General features: G+C 45.9%; 1 protein-coding gene and 1 pseudogene across 1 annotated transcript; one reads left to right on the plus strand and one right to left on the minus strand.

The window, feature by feature from the left end:
* Window positions 1-3,447, minus strand: part of LOC102829133 — a 44,729-nt pseudogene extending 41,282 nt beyond the window's left edge.
* SEC11C (SEC11 homolog C (S. cerevisiae)) lies at window positions 3,386-16,505 on the plus strand. Its single transcript, XM_006837527.1, has 6 exons — window positions 3,386-3,532; window positions 9,334-9,443; window positions 11,538-11,687; window positions 13,759-13,878; window positions 15,454-15,511; window positions 16,311-16,505. The coding sequence occupies exons 1-6, from the start codon at window positions 3,446-3,448 to the stop codon at window positions 16,362-16,364; spliced, it is 579 nt and encodes a 192-aa protein (XP_006837590.1). The 5' UTR covers window positions 3,386-3,445; the 3' UTR covers window positions 16,365-16,505.
* Window positions 16,506-18,828: the final 2,323 nt, after the last annotated feature.

Raw genomic sequence — 18,828 nt, forward strand, 5'->3', positions numbered from 1 at the left:
GTAAAGCCTTTTAATTGCCTATGGTCCGGCCTACAAAGGGGAGCATGGTGGCTCTGTAGGATAAGCGTTGGACTGCGAGTCACAAGGCCAGGGCCCACTAGCCTCTCTGAGGGAGTGAAATGAGGCTGTTTGCTCCTGCAAAGATTTACAGCCTCGGAAATCCTCCAGGGTCGCTATGAGTTAGAACTGACTCCACAGCACTTAACAACAACAAAGCCTGAAATATTACACATCGGTTTTTAGCAGGGCTCAGAGACTGGATTATTCAGGTTTGATCACATGCTGAGAATTTGCTTTTTCCACCTCAAAACACCAAAACGAACTTGCTGCCACCGAGTAGATTTCAACTGATAGCTACCCTGTGTGGGTTTTCCGAGGCAGTCCAGTGCTTACTCTATCGCCCTACCAGGGCTCCTGTTTTCTACCCCCGATTTACTGAATCAAAAATCCATATTTAAATAAGATCCTCAGGTGATTCTAATGTATAAGAATGAACAGATTTGAAGTGCTGCTTTAAAGCAAAGAGCCGGACTCCTCCCCTACTAACGTACTCTTATTTGCCAGACACTGTCTTTGCTGCTAAGAAGCCCTGATGGCACTATGGGCTAAGCACTGAGCTGCTAGTAAAAAGGTCTGGGGTTCAAATCCACCAGCTGCTTCACAGAGAAAGATGAGCCTGTCTATTCCCTTATAAATTCAGGGGAAACGCCAAGGAGCAGTTCTACTCTGTCCTATAGCGCCCACTATGAGTAGGATTATCCGATGGTAGTGGGTTTGGGTATGGGTATTTGCTGCCGTGGATGAAAATTTAAAAAGTATGGTTTCTTCTCAAGAGAGTCACATTGTTTCTTGGAGAGACAGGAGTCCTGGTGTGGCACTGTTGGGTAAGCACTGGACTGAAAGGTCAGTTTGAACTCCAAGGCCAGTGGTTCAAACTCTCCAGGGTTCCTCAGAAAACCTATACAGGGTTGCTATGAGTTGGCATTGACTGGACGGCACTTAACAAGAACCACATGGGACAGTAAATGCCACAGTCCATATTTTAAGATGAGGAAAGGTTAAATAAAGATGTACTAATTTATGCTAGAATATAAGGGTCTTTCTTTGGTTCATCAAAAAGGTCCAGGCTCATAGTTTGGTGGTGGTGTTAGGTGCTATTGAGTCGGTATAGACTCATAGCGACCCTATGCACAACAGAATGAAACATTGCCCGGTCCTGGGCCAACCTCACGATTGTTGCCACGCTTGAGCCCATTGATGCTGTCACTTTGCGAATCCATCTCGCTGGGGGTCTTCCTCATTTTTTCTGACCCTCCACCTTACTAAACATGATATTCCTTTCCAGTGATATTCCTCCTAACAATATGTCTGAAGTATGAGAGACGAAGTTTAGCCATCCTGGCCTCCGAGGAGCACTCTGGCTGCACTTCTTCCAACACAGATCTATTGGTTCTTTTGGCAGCCTATGGCACTTTCAATATTCTCCTCCAACACCATAACTCAAAAGCATCAATTCTTCTACGCTATTCCTTATTCACTGTCCAGCTTTCATATGCATATGAAAGTTATTGAAAATACCATGGCTTGGGTCAGGCGCACCTTAGTCCTCAAGCTGACATCTTTGCCTTTCAATGCTTTAAAAAGGTCTTGTGCAGCAGATTTGCCTAATACTATATGTTTGATTTAACTGCTGCTTCTATGGTTGTTGATGGTTGATCCAAGAAGAATGAAGTCCTTGACAACTTCAATCTTTTCTCCATTGATAAACCTGAGGGGCTCATTTTCTGGCACTCTCTCTGACAGTGTCTCTCTGCTATTCATAAGGTTTTCTGTGACTAAATATTCAGAAGTAGTTCGTCTCTCCTTTTTCCTAGTTGGTCTTCATTTGGAAGCTCATCTGAAACCTGTCCACCATGGGTGACCCTGCTGGTACTTAAAATACCCGTGGTATAGCTTCCAGAATCACAGCAACTCCCAAGCCACCACAGTACGACAAACTGACAGGTGAGTGGTGGAAGGCTCATAGTAGATGCACCATAAATATTTGTGAATACGTGAATGAGTGAAATAAATAATGCATACACGATGAATGAATGAATGAACTAAAGGTAATCCAGGATCAGGAAATCCAAAATTTGGACATTTTTTAGTTTTCTTCCAGACTGCCATTTTACTTTGGTGGTGGTGGTGGTTATGTGTCGTGGAGTCGGTTCCGACTGAGGGTTTCCAACGCAGTAAATCTTTACAGGGAGCTTCATCTTTCTTCCGCGGAACGACTGGTAGTATAGGACCAAAGAGAATAATCCATTTTGTATGTAAGCTTTAGCATGTCCTCTAGCTCCAAGAAAATGATATATGTATAAATAGCCAGGCAGCTCAAGTCCAGATGCCAGATGTTTCCTTTGCCCTAGCCTAAGAACAAAGACCACCAGTCCTGACCAATTAAACTGTAACATCTCATAGTTTGCCAATTGTTAACCAATTCAAAAATTGTAAAGCTGAGAAACCCGAGCTTGTTTGAAAACTCTATAGTCCCCTCCTGCCCCGCAGACAAAGGGTTCAGGGCTTGGATGCAGGTGGAGTCCAGGCTGGCATGAGCTTGAATAAACAACCCTTATGTATTTTCATCTGCGATGGCTCCTTGGTGGTCTTTGGGGACCCTGAAATCTGGGCATTACAGTAGTTTCGAACTGCTAGACCTTAAGGTTAGCAGCCCAATTCGTAACCACTAGGCTACCAAAGCTCCTTGCCTTCTCATATAAAATTAGTTTATTTACTCATTAAGTGAATATTCTTTGTGATATAACTATAGTCAAAATGACCTGAACGCTGAACTCAGCAACTTCAAAAGCTCCGCCTCTTTCAGGCCCCGCCCACTGCCATGCTCGTCTTTGGGCTCCTCCCCGTTTCAGCACAGCCCGCCCCAAGCGTAGAGGCCCCGCCTTCCCTGTCTCAGTCATCCAATGGCCAAGATACACGGCTAGGTGAATACGAGGGAGCTTTAGGTGTCTTCTTGGCGCCTGACCAGAGCCTTAAGAAATTCTGTTCCTCTTGAGTTGTCACGTCCCTGAACTACACCCTGAGATATGCAGAATCACACTCTTTTCTAAGTTCCTCGGAAGCACCGACGAGGTTCCCCGAGCCTCATCGCTGCCCTCCCCTAGAGCGCCTCCGGGTCCTCACTGGACGAGCTCTCGCCCTGCAGCATTCTGGGGCTGGTAGTTTTCTTTCTCCCGACTCTTCCTAGATAAACTGGAGGCCAAGACTCACGGGACTACGATTCCCAGACCCTAGAACGAGCCTTCGGTCGCGTGGCCCACGCCGGAGGGCGGGCTCGCCTTGGTGGGTTAGGACGCTAGCTGGTGGGCGGGGGCCGGGCGGTGCTCTGCAGCTGTCCGGTGACAACCAGAGCCCGCAGGCCGCCTCGGCCCCCCGCGACCTCGCCATGGTGCGCGCGGGCCCTGTGGGGACACATCTCCCCACGTCCGGCTTGGACATTTTCGGGGACCTGAGGAAGATGAACAAGCGCCAGGTAGCTGAGCCGCGCGGGGGGAGCTCTCCCGGGGCTGAGCCCGGACTGCGGGGAGTCGGGGCTCGGAGTGTTGGGGCTCCAGCCATGTAGTTGGTGCACCGGGGGCCGGGCGGCGACCTCTCAGAGGTTTGAACCTCTCTGGGTTCAAATCCGCCAGACCACGTGTGGATGTTTCCTTGCACTAACAAGACTACGACCTGGGCAGAATGGTCAGAACGGGGAAGAGCATGGCATCCCGGTGCTAAGGAGAGATGGCCAGGCGGGAATGACAGCTGTCTGCACGTGTGTGCAGGGCCGCTCCTTGGAAGAGGGAACCGATTGCTCCGTGGGGCTTCCGAGGCCCGGAGGAAGGAAGGTGGAAAGGGAAGAACTTCTGACAAGGGGAGCGGTCCAGTTCTTCCCACCCGGTCAGCGCTGACCATCTGTCAAGACCAGGGCTCCTTGTTCCTAGAGAGTACACAGTTGGCGCTCAGTCAGTGGGGCCGAATCCGTGTTCCAGAAGGGATTCCAGAAAACTCCTCTCATTTCATTTCAGATTCCATCCTTATGGCTGCCCTTGGGCATGGAGGCAGCTCGGGTGGGCTCTTTGGGCCGCGCGGACTGGGTTCTCTCTCCTCTGTTAGAGGACCTGGGAGCCAAACTGCCCTCTTGGTGATGTACCGTGGAGTCGGTTCTAACCCATAGCGACCCTGCACAGGGTTTCCGAGCAGAAAGCTTCAACGTTCTCCCGCGGAACGGCTGGTAGTTTCGAACTGCTGACCTTGCGGTTAGCAGCCGACTAGTAACCACTACACTACCAGAGCTGCCCTCTTGCGCCTTCTTTAATCAGCGACTGTCCAGCTTCAGTGTCTTTGGGTTCTTATTGTCGTTAGTACCCTCTAGTTGGTTCTGACTCAGTGACCCTATATAGGATTTCCGAGAAGCGGCTGGTGGATTTGAACTGCCAACCTTGCAGTTAACAGTCCAGTGCTTATCTAGCCCCACACCAGGACGCCTTACCTCCTCCTTGTTGTTGTTAAGTGTCGTAGAGTCAGTTCTGACCCATAGCCACCTCCTCCTTACTTCCCCAATATAAGGCAAGAGTGAGTATGAATTGGACAGGAAACCCTCTCAACCGGAAAAAATGATGCAATTGCGTAAGCCTCTAGATATAGAATTCACGGTTCCCATAGGCCCCAAATCTGATGGCTGAAACATCACTACTGTTAGGTGCCATAGAGTCATTTCTGACTCATGGCAACCCCATACCCCTTTGGGTTTTCAAGGTTGTGACCTTTAGCAAGCAGATGATCAGAGCTGCCTTCTGAGACACCTCTGGGTAGATTCCAACCACTGATCTTTCCTCCAGCTGACCAGCACTTAACCATTTGTGCCTTCATCTCCCTCCCCTAACCCGTCTTCCGCCTTCTACTAATAAATTTTGTTAGAAAAGCAGACCTTCCTACTTCGGGGTTTTAATTGTCTTAGAAAATATTATTAATTCTCATGATTCTGACAGCATATTGTTTCATGTGTTCCATTGTGTTGAGGAGTGGGTTGGTGGGTATGTAGTTGTTGTTGTTGTTAAGTACCGAAGAGTCGATTCCGACTCATAGTGACCCTGTACAGGGTTTCCGAGGCTGTAAATCTTTACTGGAGCAGAAAGCCTCATCTTTCTCTCACGAAACAGCTGGTAGTGTCGAACTGCTGACTTTGAGGTTAGCAGCCTGATTCGTAACCACTACGCTACCAGAGCTCCTTTGGTGGGATATGGAAGGAAACAATTTAGGCCTGTGGGCATAAGTGGTACTTTTCTTTCAAGAAGAACTTCACATGAATGCAGTAGTGTGGGAGAGTTTAGTGAATTTCATAAACTAACTAGGATGAGCTATAACAAGTTGATTCCAACTTCTAGTAACCCCGTAGGACAGAGTGAACTGCCCCACTGGGTTTCCAAGAATTCGATCTCTTTCGGAGCTTACTGCCACATCTTTCCTCTGAGGAGCAAATAGTGGTTTCAAACCAGCCTATCACTTAACCCCAGGGTTCCTAACATTATTGTTAAGGACTGTTGAGTCTGTTCCGATTCATAGCTACCCTTTATAGAGTTTCCAAGGCTGTAAGTATTTACAGGAGCAGAAAGCCTCATCTTTCTCCTGCAGAGTGGCTGGTGGGTTTTAACTGCCAACCTTTGGGGTTAGCAGTTCAGTCCTTATTCCACAGCATCTCCAGTGCTCCCTGACGTTACTAGTTTGAAAAAGAAACGGCTCATGAGCTGAGCATTAATGTTATTCACAAGAAAATCCTCCAGGAAACTGTGCTTTATTTTAAAACCTAGACTTACTGGCTAGACTTTGAAAATATCTCTAACCTTGCTACTGATTACAGATGCTTATGATCACATATTATCAGAAAAGGCCTTTTGATGTGTCAATCACTAATCCAAAAGTCTGACTTTTGAAAACTCTGTGTTTCCAACCTCAGAGATAAGACCTATCAGTAGCTGGTTACATTGCTAATGTTTTTCTAGACTTCTCATTAAAATTCAGAAGCTCAAACCCCCTGCTTCCTGGTCCTTTTAAAAGCTTTATCTTTTTGCTTATTCCCCCCCCCCTCCCTTCTCACTGTCCAATACCTTGTTTGTGACACCTTGTCAAGCATGCTTGTGTTACCAGTTTCGGAAGTGGGATCACCTTTCTCTGCCTCCCTGGCTTACTATGAGCTAAGGCAAGAGCTACATGCAGGACAAGGATTCTTTGTTTCTGCCATGAGGAAGAGAGGATGAAATAGAGCTACTGGCATTTCTGCTGCTCCGGAAGCCAGGATGTCTTGTTGGGAATGTTGCTTTAGAACTCTCTGGCTATCTCATCTTTGGGTGACAGTTGCTGAGTATAAGTGTGCTGAGCAGACAGAGTTTGTGGGTCAAAGTGAAATGTCACGGAGTGTTTTCTAGATGTGGTTCAGCCGTGTCAATAGTTCAATCAAAATTAGGTTCTAGCTTCCAGGATTCCAAACCTACACTCTGCTCTGCCCAAAGGTGGGCTATTGGCAGTGTGCTCTGTGGTTTCTGGTAGCCCAGTTGTGAGGGTTTTGTGTACTTGGGCATTTCTGCAGCAGATAGATGTATTCCTCAAAAGAAGTCCTTTTAGGGAATTAATTTTACTTTCTCTCAATGAATTTTTCAAGCATCTATTCTTAGTATGAGATCTTCATTAGCAAAGCAGCAAGAGTGCTTTTTTCGGGTGGAGCCAGATGGTTTGAAAACCAGTCTAGAAATGGCCTGGGGGCCTTCCTAGTCAGTACTGTGGTTCTGAGTGGTGCCTTGATTATTGATCTAGCCTTTTAGGTCAAGCCGGGCAGGTGGGACTTTCTTGACTATGACGTCCCAGGTTGGTGTTGTCTCAGAGGCAGCTGTGTAACACCAGCAGTGTCCGCTGAGCCCTCCAGTTTCTGTTTTCGCTCTCATGGGGATATAATGATAGTTTCATCATTTGCTATTGACACAGGAACCAACTTATTTTCAAAGTGGTGTATAACTTCCATTTTGAAGTACATTTCATTTTCCATTATTTGTCCCATCTAAATATCTTAATTGTTTGCATTTCTCTTTCATAATTGTTTTAATGGCATCATTTCCTATAGTCATAATATTAACAGAGAGTTTCTTTTCCCCACTTTATGCCAAATCAGACTCTGTTTTCATGCTTTGTGACACTCTTCAAGATGATCCCTGGGGCAGAAGCAGAGTGTGAAGAGGACAGAGGCCTTACCCAAGTCAGGAGCCTCCCTGGAGGGCAGTCAGGCAGGTGCCTAGGGGCTTATGTTCAGAGCGCCGAGGCCTGACACGGTGGATTTAGTCTCTGTAGTCTCTTGGAGGAAGGTGAGCTTTCCGACCTAGCAGTTCACCTATAGCCTGAGGACAAGAACTTGTGACATGGGCAGGGGTCACGTGGCCTGAGTCCCCAGGTGCTGGCCTGTGTGGAGGGAGCAGTCAGCAGGCAAGAGCTTTGTGCTTTAGCATGTGAGACACAGGGAAGGAGTGGGACAAGCCATGGGGTCTAGACTCAGTGTCTAAGGTAGAGTGAGGTCAGCTTAAAGCTCCGTCATAGCCAACATTGTTGTTGTTGTTGTTAAGTGCCGTCGAGTCGGTTCTGACCCATAGTGACCCTGTATAGGGTTTCCAGGGAGCAACTGGTGAGCTTGAACCACCGACCTTGTAGTTCAACCCAACTTTGCAATCCAATGCATTAACCCACAGCGCTACACCAGGACTCAGGCAAATGACTGATTCCCCCTAGTGCCCCTTCCCAACCAGTGTTCTTAGCCAAATACTGCTTGCTCACCTTTTAAAGACATTTATGGGAAACTTGAACATCTAGGTTTTTTAACTTTTTTGTTTACTTTTAAAATGTAAATTTCAGTGGCAGCATGGCATCCTCATGGTCTCTGGTCTCTATTTGAGGCCATCTTTGGGAGAGTTCTTGGTGACTCCCAGGCTCCCAGCCCAGACCTGGCTCTCTATCTGGAACAGTGACCCGAGTCGAGAGTGCAGGCTCTGGGGGTAAAGCGTCATTCACGAGCCTTTCAGGCTTCACAGACAAACAAACAACAACCAGTTCCTGTGAGTCAGCCCCATGTGTGTCAGAGCGGAACAGAGCTCCATAGAGTTTTCAGTGGATGTGATTGATCTTTTAGAAGTCGATCGCCAGGCATTTTTTCTGAGGTGCCTCTGGGTGAATTCCAGCTGCCAGCCTTTTGGTTAGTAGTTGAGAGCTTAACCATTTATGCCACCCAGGGACTCCTGTTTTAGTGTTTGTTGTTGTTGTTAAGTGCCATTGACTTGGTTCCATATAGGGTTTCCAAGGAAGGGGCTGGTGGGTTTGAACTGCCATCTTGTAGTTCAGAAAGACCTTGCTGTCCAGCGCTTACCTTACTCCGCTTTAGGGTTTAAGGTGGTGGAAAATCTTAACCTTACTGAGGTTTTATCTGCTGTTTCCTCCTTTACTGTCACCTAAAGGAGCCCTGGCAGACCATTAACCATAAGGTCGGCAGTTCAAACCCACCAGCTGCTCTGTGGGAGAAAGATGAGGCTTTCAGCGCCCTAAAAAGATTTATAGTCTCCCCTGAAATCAAAAGAACTAGATGGTGTCCGGCTCTGAAAGAAAGTCCTGGATAGAGTAGGAGAAAATGTGGAACAAAACTCAAAATCATTAAAAAGACTAGGATTTCTGGCTAGATAGAGACAGGTGAAACCTGGGGACCACGGCCCTTGGTCACCCTCAGCTCTGGAAGTGAACTCCGCTACGCACTAGACAGGACTGTAGGGAGCACACCAACACCAGTGAGGCGTGCTCACCGTAGGATGGCCAGCCATGCCAGATCAGAATGGCAGCATTGATACAAGGACCCAGAGAAGAAGGGATGGAAACAAGACTCACAGAGGAAGTGGTACAGGTGATGGTCCAGTGAGGCGGGTGCAGTCACTGAGATGAAACAAAAGGCATGATTTTTGAAGCTGATGATCTGCTCTGGAAGCTTTCATCAGTTCACAGTTTGTTGTTGTTGTTAATAAAAAGTGAAGAGATAAACAGGATTTACAGTCTCAGGAACCCTGTGGAGCAGTTCTCCTCTGTCCTCTAGGGAGCACTGTGAGTTGGCATAAGCTTGGCAGCAGTGGTGACATCTGGGAGACTCTTGAATGCTGTGTAATTTTGTCCTCTGTCTGGATCCGTCCCCTGTCCTGACCCGTTTTCTGTAAACGCGTCTCCAGCCGGGTGGCTAGTCTGCTGTTCTCACACTTGGCCTGTCCTTTCTTGTTACAGCTTTACTACCAGGTCCTGAACTTCGCCATGATTGTGTCGTCTGCACTCATGATCTGGAAAGGTCTGATTGTCCTGACGGGCAGCGAGAGCCCCATCGTGGTTGTGCTCAGGTACGTCCCCGCAGGGCCTGAGAGACCCGCACCACGTTGGTCGTTTATAGACCGGAGCATTCCCATGGACATCTGTTTTAAGACTTCATTTTTTATGACTTTTCAGTAGGTATCTTAGAGCTTTAGTTATGTGACTGCTGCTGTTGTAGTTAGGTGCCGTCATGTCAGTTCTGACTCACAGCTACCCCATCCCAACAGAGCAAAACACTGCCTGGGCCTGGGCCGGCCTCACACGTGTTACGTTTAAGTCCATTGTTGCTGACACTGTGTCAGTCCATCTCGTTGAGGCCTTCCTTTTTTTTTGTTGACTCTTCATTGTACCAAGCATGATGTCCTTCTCCAGGGACTGCCCCCTCCTGATAACATGTCCGAAGGGTGAGATACGAAGTCTCCCCATCCTTCTGAGGAGCATTCTGGCTGTACTTCTCCAGCACATATTGCTTTGTTCTGGCAGTTGTGGTAAGTGAATGCTCCCCTCCAACACCACAACTCAGATGTTAATGCCAGGGCACCAGCAGTGGTGCCGCAGCTTGCTCCTGTATTTTAAGTGATGTTTTAATCGCGTAAGGAGCCATAGTGGCACTGTGGGGTAGGTGCTGGGTTGCTAACCACAAGGTCAGCAGTTCAAAGCCACCAGTCTCTCTTGTGAGAAAGCTGAGGCTGTCTCCATTGCCTTTAGACTGGGAAAGATTCACAGTCTCACAAATCCTATAGATCCTGAGTTGATACTAGGAGTCAGCATCAACTCAGTGGCGATGGTTTTTTGATTGGTTTAATCTACTTAAAGTGACAATTTACTTATATAATAGTATAATGTAGATACATTATGTATGTACAGACTAGCTTGTACACATAATCACTTGACAACTATCACTTGATTTTCTTTATACCAAATAGAGAGGACTCTTGGTGTGGCACTGTGGGATCAGCCCTGGACTGTAAACCACAAGGCCGGCAGTTCAAACCCGCCAGCTGCTCCTCAGAAACCCTATACACTGTCTCTATGAGTCAGAACTGACTTGATGGTGCTTAACAACAACAAAAAATAGACAGGTGTGTGTGTCCCCACTGCCTACTTGGCATCAAGTATTTTCTCACGCTCCCTCAGCAAACTGTTGTAGATGGCTCCTCATCTCAAACCGCGTGTTTGTGAAAGTACAGCCCATTTCCTTACAGAAGTTACCACTGGAGTCAGTGTAAGCATCAAGCCGCCGTAATTCATCCCATTTCAGATTGGAGCTTCTAGAGGCTTCAGGATGTGTCTGCTCAGTGCATTTCCTTTCATAGAATGTCACTGTTGGTGGGAATAGATAAGTGGATAGATCGATAGTTGTATGTATGTCCACAGATAGAAAACAATGTGTGTAGGTAGATAGATGTACTGTGCAGAAGATACAGATAGACATATGTAGATAGATATATGGATGGATGGATGTCGGTATGTATGTAGATACATAGATGTTTGTGGATGGATGGATAAAGATGAGTGGGCTACAACAACATCTTGGTCGAGGCACCACTGACCAGTGTAGGAGCCGAGGCCAGCACCCGCTCCCTCCACTGGGCCCCTTTCTCATACCGTGCAGCCAGAGATTTGGGTCAGAATTTGGTCTCCACTCTCTTCCCTAAGTTTATTCATTTGTTTATTTATCATCCCTTGAGAAACTGTAGTTCAGTATCAGAGGTGCTGGGGAAATGCTGTAAAATGAAGGCATTGTCTCTAGAGTATAATATATGTGAGTATAATATATGTAAGTAAGATTTTTTTTCCTTTAGGCCAAATTGTTAGCTTTACTACAGAGCGTCCGCATTATTCTTGTTACATTTTCCCCAGTAATACAAGTACAGAGGAGCTTTCGAGTGTCCTCTTCATACTAGAATCCCAGAGGCCATTGTATCCTGTCTCACTGAGCTTCACCTTATGAGGCCAGAGGGAAACCCCATGGCTTGTTTTACACTTTATCCAAAGTACCTGACTAGTGAGCATGCATAAACTCTAGCTGGCTGTGTTTCTGATTCTGTTCGTTATAAACTGACACACTGCCCCCTTTGAATGCAGGCTAATCCTCATGTGTGTTTTGTGCTTCCTTCTAGTGGCAGCATGGAGCCAGCCTTCCACAGAGGAGACCTTCTCTTCCTGACCAACTTCCGGGAAGACCCCATCAGAGCTGGCGAAATAGTTGTCTTTAAAGTCGAAGGACGAGACATTCCAATAGTTCACAGAGTAATCAAAGTCCATGAAAAGTAAAGAGGCGTTCCTTCTTTATGGTTGTATTTTGTGAGCTGTAGAGTGAGCACCAGCGAGTGCTCCTGGCTCTGCCATGGACGATTGGATGACTTGGAGCAGCGCTGAGCTCAGTCACAACACCACAGGGCTATCATGACAGCCAGGTGACCTAGGGTCTGGGAGTCAGAATCGACTCCGTGCCAGTGAAGTGTTTTGGTTCTTTTAAATTGAACTGCTTGTTAGTGGTTCTGGCAAGGTGCTGTAGGGTAAGCATGGGGTTGCTAACAGAAAAGTTCACAGTTCAAACCCACCGATACTCTCAGAAACCCTACACAGGGTTGCTATGAGTCAGAACTGACTTGACGGAATTTAGGAACAACAGTGTGTTTTTAAAATAATGAGGCTGTTCTCATTCCCTCTGTGTGTGTGCACATATTTGCATGTGTATGTGATGTAAGAGTTGTACATTTCCAGTATTAGATTCCCTTCTACTCATTGCTTTCAGGTGTCACCCAAAGGTCTTGCTCCTTCAGTTTGTCATTTCATTACACGTTCAACATTTGAGTGACTCGGCTTCCATCTGTGTTAGCCCCTCGCACCTTACCAGTGTGTACACCTTACCGGTGTGTACACCATACCAGTGTGTACACCTTACCGGTGTGTACACTTTACCCGTGTGTACACCATACACGTGTGTACACCTTACCCGTGTGTACACCTTACCTGGTGTGTCCACATCAGCCCGCAGGCATAGCAGCACCCTTGGTCATCATGTGACACAGTCTTAGCCAGCTTGACAAAAATCACTAAAGGTGAAAAACTGTCTAAGGATGAAATTGAGCAAGTGAGGATTGTTTATTGTAGAGAAGACTCCATTGCCTTTAGAGTCCTATTAATCTGGTCATACTGACGTAAGATTTATAGATTAAGACTTGTGGGAGTCTCACATCCTTTCTGATTACACGGTTTCATTGGTCTTCCTGCCTCGAAAGCTGTATAATGCTGTGGTCCTGTGTTTCTTGTGTCGAGCCTGTCTGAGCACCAGGTTAGAAGCTTTTGAACGAACCCCTCATGTCTCTGCCACACTGCTTTTATGCCATTTGTGATCCCCATCTCCTCTCTATCTGGATCTTATACCACTCTACTCAGTTGTAAGGATCCCTGGTGGCACTGTGGGTTAAGCGTTTGACTAATCAAAAAGCTTCACTGTTTGAACCCACAAGCTGCTGCCTGGGAGAAAGACGAGGTTGTGTGTCCCTGTAAAGATTGACAGCCTTGGAAATTCTATGGGGTAGTTCTGCTCTGCCCAACAGGGTCGCTGTGAGTTGGCATTGACTTGAAAACAGTGCATTTTGGTTTTCATGTTTTTCTGTTCAGTGGTGATGAAAGTCATGCATCAACACGTCACCCATTTGCCAAGGAAGGAAAAGTTAAGTGTGATGAGAGCTGAGAGCACACTGGTGTCTGAACTACCTTGTGCTCAAGTCTTCGAGACCTGGGACCAAGTTCATGTCGAGAGAGGAGAGGAATATGATCCATTCTGACAAGGGGGTGCTAGGGGCTGAGGAGATGAACACAGTTCAAATCCAACCCAGAACATCTCGACTTTCTAGAGACAAAACAACCTGAGTGAGCATGCACATCACTCAACCATAGGCAACATTTCAGAGTTTGGGGGATTGAGACTTTGAAGATGTGCACAGCGGTTAATGCACAGGACTTATTAGTCTGCTGGTGCGTAGCATGAGTTACCTTGTGTTCAGATTTGAAGAGAACTTAGGTGCCAACATTTTCTCCCTCATAGGTGGTGCCAGGTACTAGTCATCACCTTCCCAATGACGCTCTGCCAAGCTGCTGGTCGGGTGTCAGAGGTGCTTGTATATTTTAGAGTGAGTGTATGCTTTAGAATTGCCATTAGAGCTGCTTCAGGGAATGGGTATCCGTCAGCAGTCATCTCAGGTTAAGGCAAGTGTTCTTTGTTATCCTGAATGCTCTTGGATGACTGTAAGGTCAGTAGTAAACTAACAGCAGGTTTTCATGATGCTGAATGGAAAATGGTTTTTGAGAGGATGCTGTTTTGCTCTCCAGAGAGAGTGGCGACATCAAGTTCCTGACGAAGGGAGACAACAACGAGGTGGACGACAGGGGCTTGTACAAAGAAGGCCAGAACTGGCTCGAAAAGAAGGACGTGGTGGGCAGAGCCAGAGGGTGAGTACCAGCTGCCTCCATGAACTCGGACACTCAGAAACCAGAAGGGCAGGTAGAGACGGGCAGAGCTGGAAGGACAACAGAGCCCTTCATTCCCAGCAGCTGTGCGTCAGGAGAGTTGTGGATTGTTTGCGTTTGCATCGTGAAGGCTACACAAACAGAACTTCTGGAGAACCTAGAGCCAAAAACTGAATCTAGGTACCAGAAATTTGCCAAGTTCATGGGGAATTGGAATGAAAAGAGAATGGAATTCTCCCACGAGCTTTTTGAAATCTCCTTTGTTATCTTTGAGGAGTATGATTGGCACCATGGTTAAGCGCTTGGCTGCTGATTGAAAGGTTTGCTGTTCAAACCCTTAAGAAGCTCCACAGGAGAATAGATTTGGCAGTCTGCTGTCATAAAGATTGTTGTTGTGAAGTGCCATCGAGTTGGTTCCGACTCATAGTGACCCTGTATAGGGTTTCCGAGGAGCAGCTGGTGGGTTTGAACCATTGACTGTGTGGTTCACAGTCCAGTGCTGATCCTACAGTACCACAGAAACACTATAGGGCCTACTCTGTCCTATGGGGTCGCTGTGAGTAGGAATCGACGCAGTGGCACACAACAACAGCACGTTGTCTATACAGTGAGTCTAATTCTATTTTAGATACAATTCTTACCTAGAGATTGGTTGTGGGTTTCAAACAACAGGGACTAGAAATCCTCCCAGACTGACCACTACATAATGTAAATGTTCTCAGTTTGTGCCTCTATGAGACGTGTGTGTATGTATGCACACATGTGTGTACATATGTAATGTAATTTTACACAGAATTTGATTTTTTATCTAATAAGAAGTTGAAAATAGCTTTCTGTGCCAAATTAATCTCTGTTTTTGAGTTATGGTGTTGGAGGAGAATATTAAAAGTGCCATGGGCTGCCAAAAGAACCAATAGATCCGTTTTGGAAGAAGTACAGCCAGAGTGCTCCTTGGGGGCTAGGATGGCCAGCCAAGCTTTCTCTCTCATACTTGAGACATATTGTCAGGAGGGACCAGTTGCTGGAGAAGGATATCATGTTTGGTAAGGTGGAGGGTCAGAGAAAAAGAGAAAACCCCCCCCCCCCATGAGATGGATTGGCTAAGTGGCAGCATCGATGGACTCAAGTGTGACAACAGTAGTGAGGTTGGCCCAGATTGGGCAGTGTTTCATTCTGCTGTGCATAAGGTGGCTATGAGTCAGTACCAACTTGATGGCACCTAACAACAACAACAACAACTGGCTATATACTGTACCACTGAATATTGTAGCAGTATGCTTTGATGGGCAGTTAGATTATATAGTGTTTTCCTACTAAAAACAGCTTTGTGATTAAGGCTCTTAATGATCATCTTTGTGTAATCATCCCAGCTTTCATGGGTGTTTCTGTTTTGTTGTTTTACTTGAAAAGCCTTTTGGGTCATTGATCTTCAAAGATTGTTTTTACAGTCCTAATCAGTGGAAGTCTCCAGGAAGATTTGCTTCCTAAGATGATGTAGATTGTGTTTAGTTGCTGTGGTAATCATTAAAAATAATTGATTTTTGTCTTATAATTTAGGTTTTTGCCGTATGTTGGTATGGTTACCATAATAATGAATGATTATCCAAAATTCAAGGTAAGGACTTGTGCATGTGTGTTTCATAATAGTGGAACTTTACAATGAATGGAGCTGTCTGTAAAAGTGCTGGGGAGGGGAAGTATTCTTCACATGTCTTCTAGTTAATTATTCTGCACAGGATTTCTAGTCAACTGCAGATTCATATCATCATTTAAATTACCAATATGAAGTATTTAAAAGAACCACTTTCATCTTTTATGTTCATAGGTGTCTTTTTAAAATGACATCTATATGTTTTTTGTTTTTTATTATAAAAATGTTCAAACACACACAGAACTAGAGTAAGACAATAGGCCCGAATCTCTTGGGGGTGCTGCTGGCTAAGCATTTAACTAGTAGCTGAAAGGTGAGTGGTTCATACCCCCACAGAGGCACCTTGGAAGATCTGTTTCTGAGAGGAAAGCTCTATGGCGCCGTTGTGCTCTGCACACCTGGGGTCACCAGGAGTCGGACCGGACTCAACAGCAACACCACATGAGCCCTATACTGTGCATCCATCACCCAATCTCAGTGTGGTTAGTCAGTTTTGTTTTAATCACTTGACAAAGAATGAGAAACCCACACAGCACTAAGCAGTACATTAGCTCTGGTCAGTGTTTGAGCCTTGGTCCAGCCATGTATTTTAGGAGTTTTAACCATAATGCAGCATTGTACAGCAAGCTTGAGGGCAAGGCCAGGGTGAAGAGGGCATCTTTTGATGGTGTGCTCAAGCCTAGTATTGAACAGACTTCATCTGAATACATTTCTAAATGTATTATAAAAAACCCTCACCTTTTCTATTGTGTTTCCTTTATAGTATGCGCTTTTGGCTGTGATGGGTGCATATGTGTTACTGAAACGTGAGTCCTAGAACGAGAAGCAGCTCCTGCCACCAGATTGAAATGAATTCTGTTGAAAAAGAGAAAAACTAATATATTTGAAACGTTCCACTTTCTGTATAAAAGGACACAGGACAGAGATGTTTTTGTCCAAATAAATGAGTCATCAGTAAGATGGTTTCTTTTGTGGTCTCTGATTTGAATAGGCCCATCTTTCCAGCGCCCAGTCTGTGTGGTACTCAAGGTGGTCACCACACAGAGGTCTGTATTGCTAGGGTCGGGCAGGCCGTTCCCAGGCTGGCCTGCCATCAGGGGCTGGGTATGGGTCACATTGTCATATTGTCATAATGCCTGTGTTTTGAAAAGAAAATTCCTAGTTTACTATACTGGCATGTCTGTGTAGGGGGTCTGGGGGGGAACAGGACCTTCAAAGGAGATGACTTTTTATTCAAGTGTAATCTGATAAATTTATAAAATGCTTTAGCATCAACTCTGAACTGCAAGGTAATTTGAACTGTAAGGTCGGCAATTCAAACCCCGCAGCTGCTCCTCAGAAACCATACACAGGGTCGCTATGAGGCAGAACTGGCTCAACGGCACTTAACAACCACAAACCCTTTTTAGAAGGAAAGAATATCCTCTGTTTTATTTTGTGGGGTGATAGACTTTGAGGTGGGTGCTGACTCATAGTGACCCTGTACAGGAATCTCTAGGGGTGCAGAAAGGCTCATCTTTCCCCCTCAGCCCAACTCGTAACCCACCCACTGCGTGACCTGAGCTCCTTGCTGTCTTGGGACAGTTAGTCACATTATTTGAGCGGTGTTTGTGACAGGAACAGTAGTACATTGTTGTTGTTAAGTGCCATTGAGTCGGTTCCAACCCATAGTGACCCTGTACAGGGTTTCCGAGGCTGTAAATCTTTACAGGAGCAGAAAGCCTCATCTTTCTCCCGCGGAGCGGCTGGTAGTTTCAAACTTCTGACTTTAAGGTTCGCAGCACAATTCATAACTACTACGCTACATAACCTCTGAAAATCACAGATGCTTCACGTGTGTCAAGCACGTATATTCCAGCCACAGTCGCAGCCCCAAGGGAGCTGATGAGGGAGATGTGATCCCTGCCATAAGGAGATAAAGCCGGGCAGGTAAAGGGTGATGGAGGTCAGGGAAGGCCTCTGAGGAGGTGCCATGACACAGAGGTAAGAACTAATGCAAGGAGCCCCTGAAGCACAATGGGTTAAACATCCTGCTGCCAGGCCACCCAGAGGCGCTGTGTGAGAAAGACTGGATGTTTGCTGCCTATAGCCAAGGCGACAGTCCTCTGTCACATGGGGTCACTCTGAGTTGCAATTGACTTGGTGGCACCTAACAGCAAACAAGCAAGTATAAGAAGCTGTGAGCTGTCAACCCGGGGAGGAGCTTTCCAGGCAGGTTAGAGCCCTTCTTCTCAAGCTTCCGTGTGACTGCAGATTACCTGTGGATGCTGTTAAAACGCAGACCCTACCAGCAAGCTGAGAGGGTGTGAGCATATCCACCACACTCTCCCCTATCTGCCCCCGCAGAAGTCCTGTAGATGCAAAGGGGGAAGAGACCAGAAAGCAGAGCTTTATGTGAAGAGAAATGCATGGATAGTACACGAGCTCATCATAAGGTACTAATGTTTGATGATATTCAATATTTTGTCCTTCGTGCTTTTTAATAACAAATATAGGAAAGACATGGATAAAAATGTTACAGGGCACATGAAATGTAAAGGTGTATTAATGATAACAAAAGGTGGTGAGGAATGAAAAGAATGCCATAGATACAGAATTTCTTGTATGTTACTGAAGTTGATACCAGCACACCCTAGAATTTGATAAATACAAGCTCTTAAATATCACATTAAATATATTTTAAATACATGAAAGGAGAAGGGAACCAAAAAGGCTCACTACAATAAACACAAAAGCAAGCAGTACTAAAAGACAGACAACAAATAAATAACAAAAAATGACAGAAATAAGTCATTGCTAGTAATCACAATGGGCTAAATGCTCCAATTAAAAAACAGTTATAGAATGGATCTGAAAAAATAACATGGTCCAACTTTATGTTGCTTACAAGAGCCACACCTTAGACCCAAGAGCACAAATGGTTGGAAAGTGAAAGGTTGGTTAAAAAAAAAAAATCCATGCAAATAATAACCGGAAGAGAGCTGGGCAGCAGTCTTCCTGAGAGACCAAGTAGCCTTAAAGACAAAATCGTCAGAAGACACAGCTGGGCTTTGCTGACATGTGCCCATGAGTCCATGCTGACTCATAGCGACCATGTATAGGGTTCTGAGGAGCAGCTGGTGGTTTTGAACTACCAACTGTGTCGTTCAAGCTGACCTTATAGTCTAGTGCTTATCAGACACAGCCACACCAGTACTCCAGATGGGCATTATATGGTGATAAAAGGGTCAGTTATTAAGAAAATTGAACCATCATAGCTTTATATGCACCCAACATTAGGA

This window comes from Chrysochloris asiatica, unplaced genomic scaffold, assembly GCF_000296735.1.
Source record: "Chrysochloris asiatica unplaced genomic scaffold, ChrAsi1.0 scaffold00021, whole genome shotgun sequence".
In the NCBI taxonomy this organism is placed as follows: Eukaryota; Metazoa; Chordata; class Mammalia; order Afrosoricida; family Chrysochloridae; genus Chrysochloris; species Chrysochloris asiatica.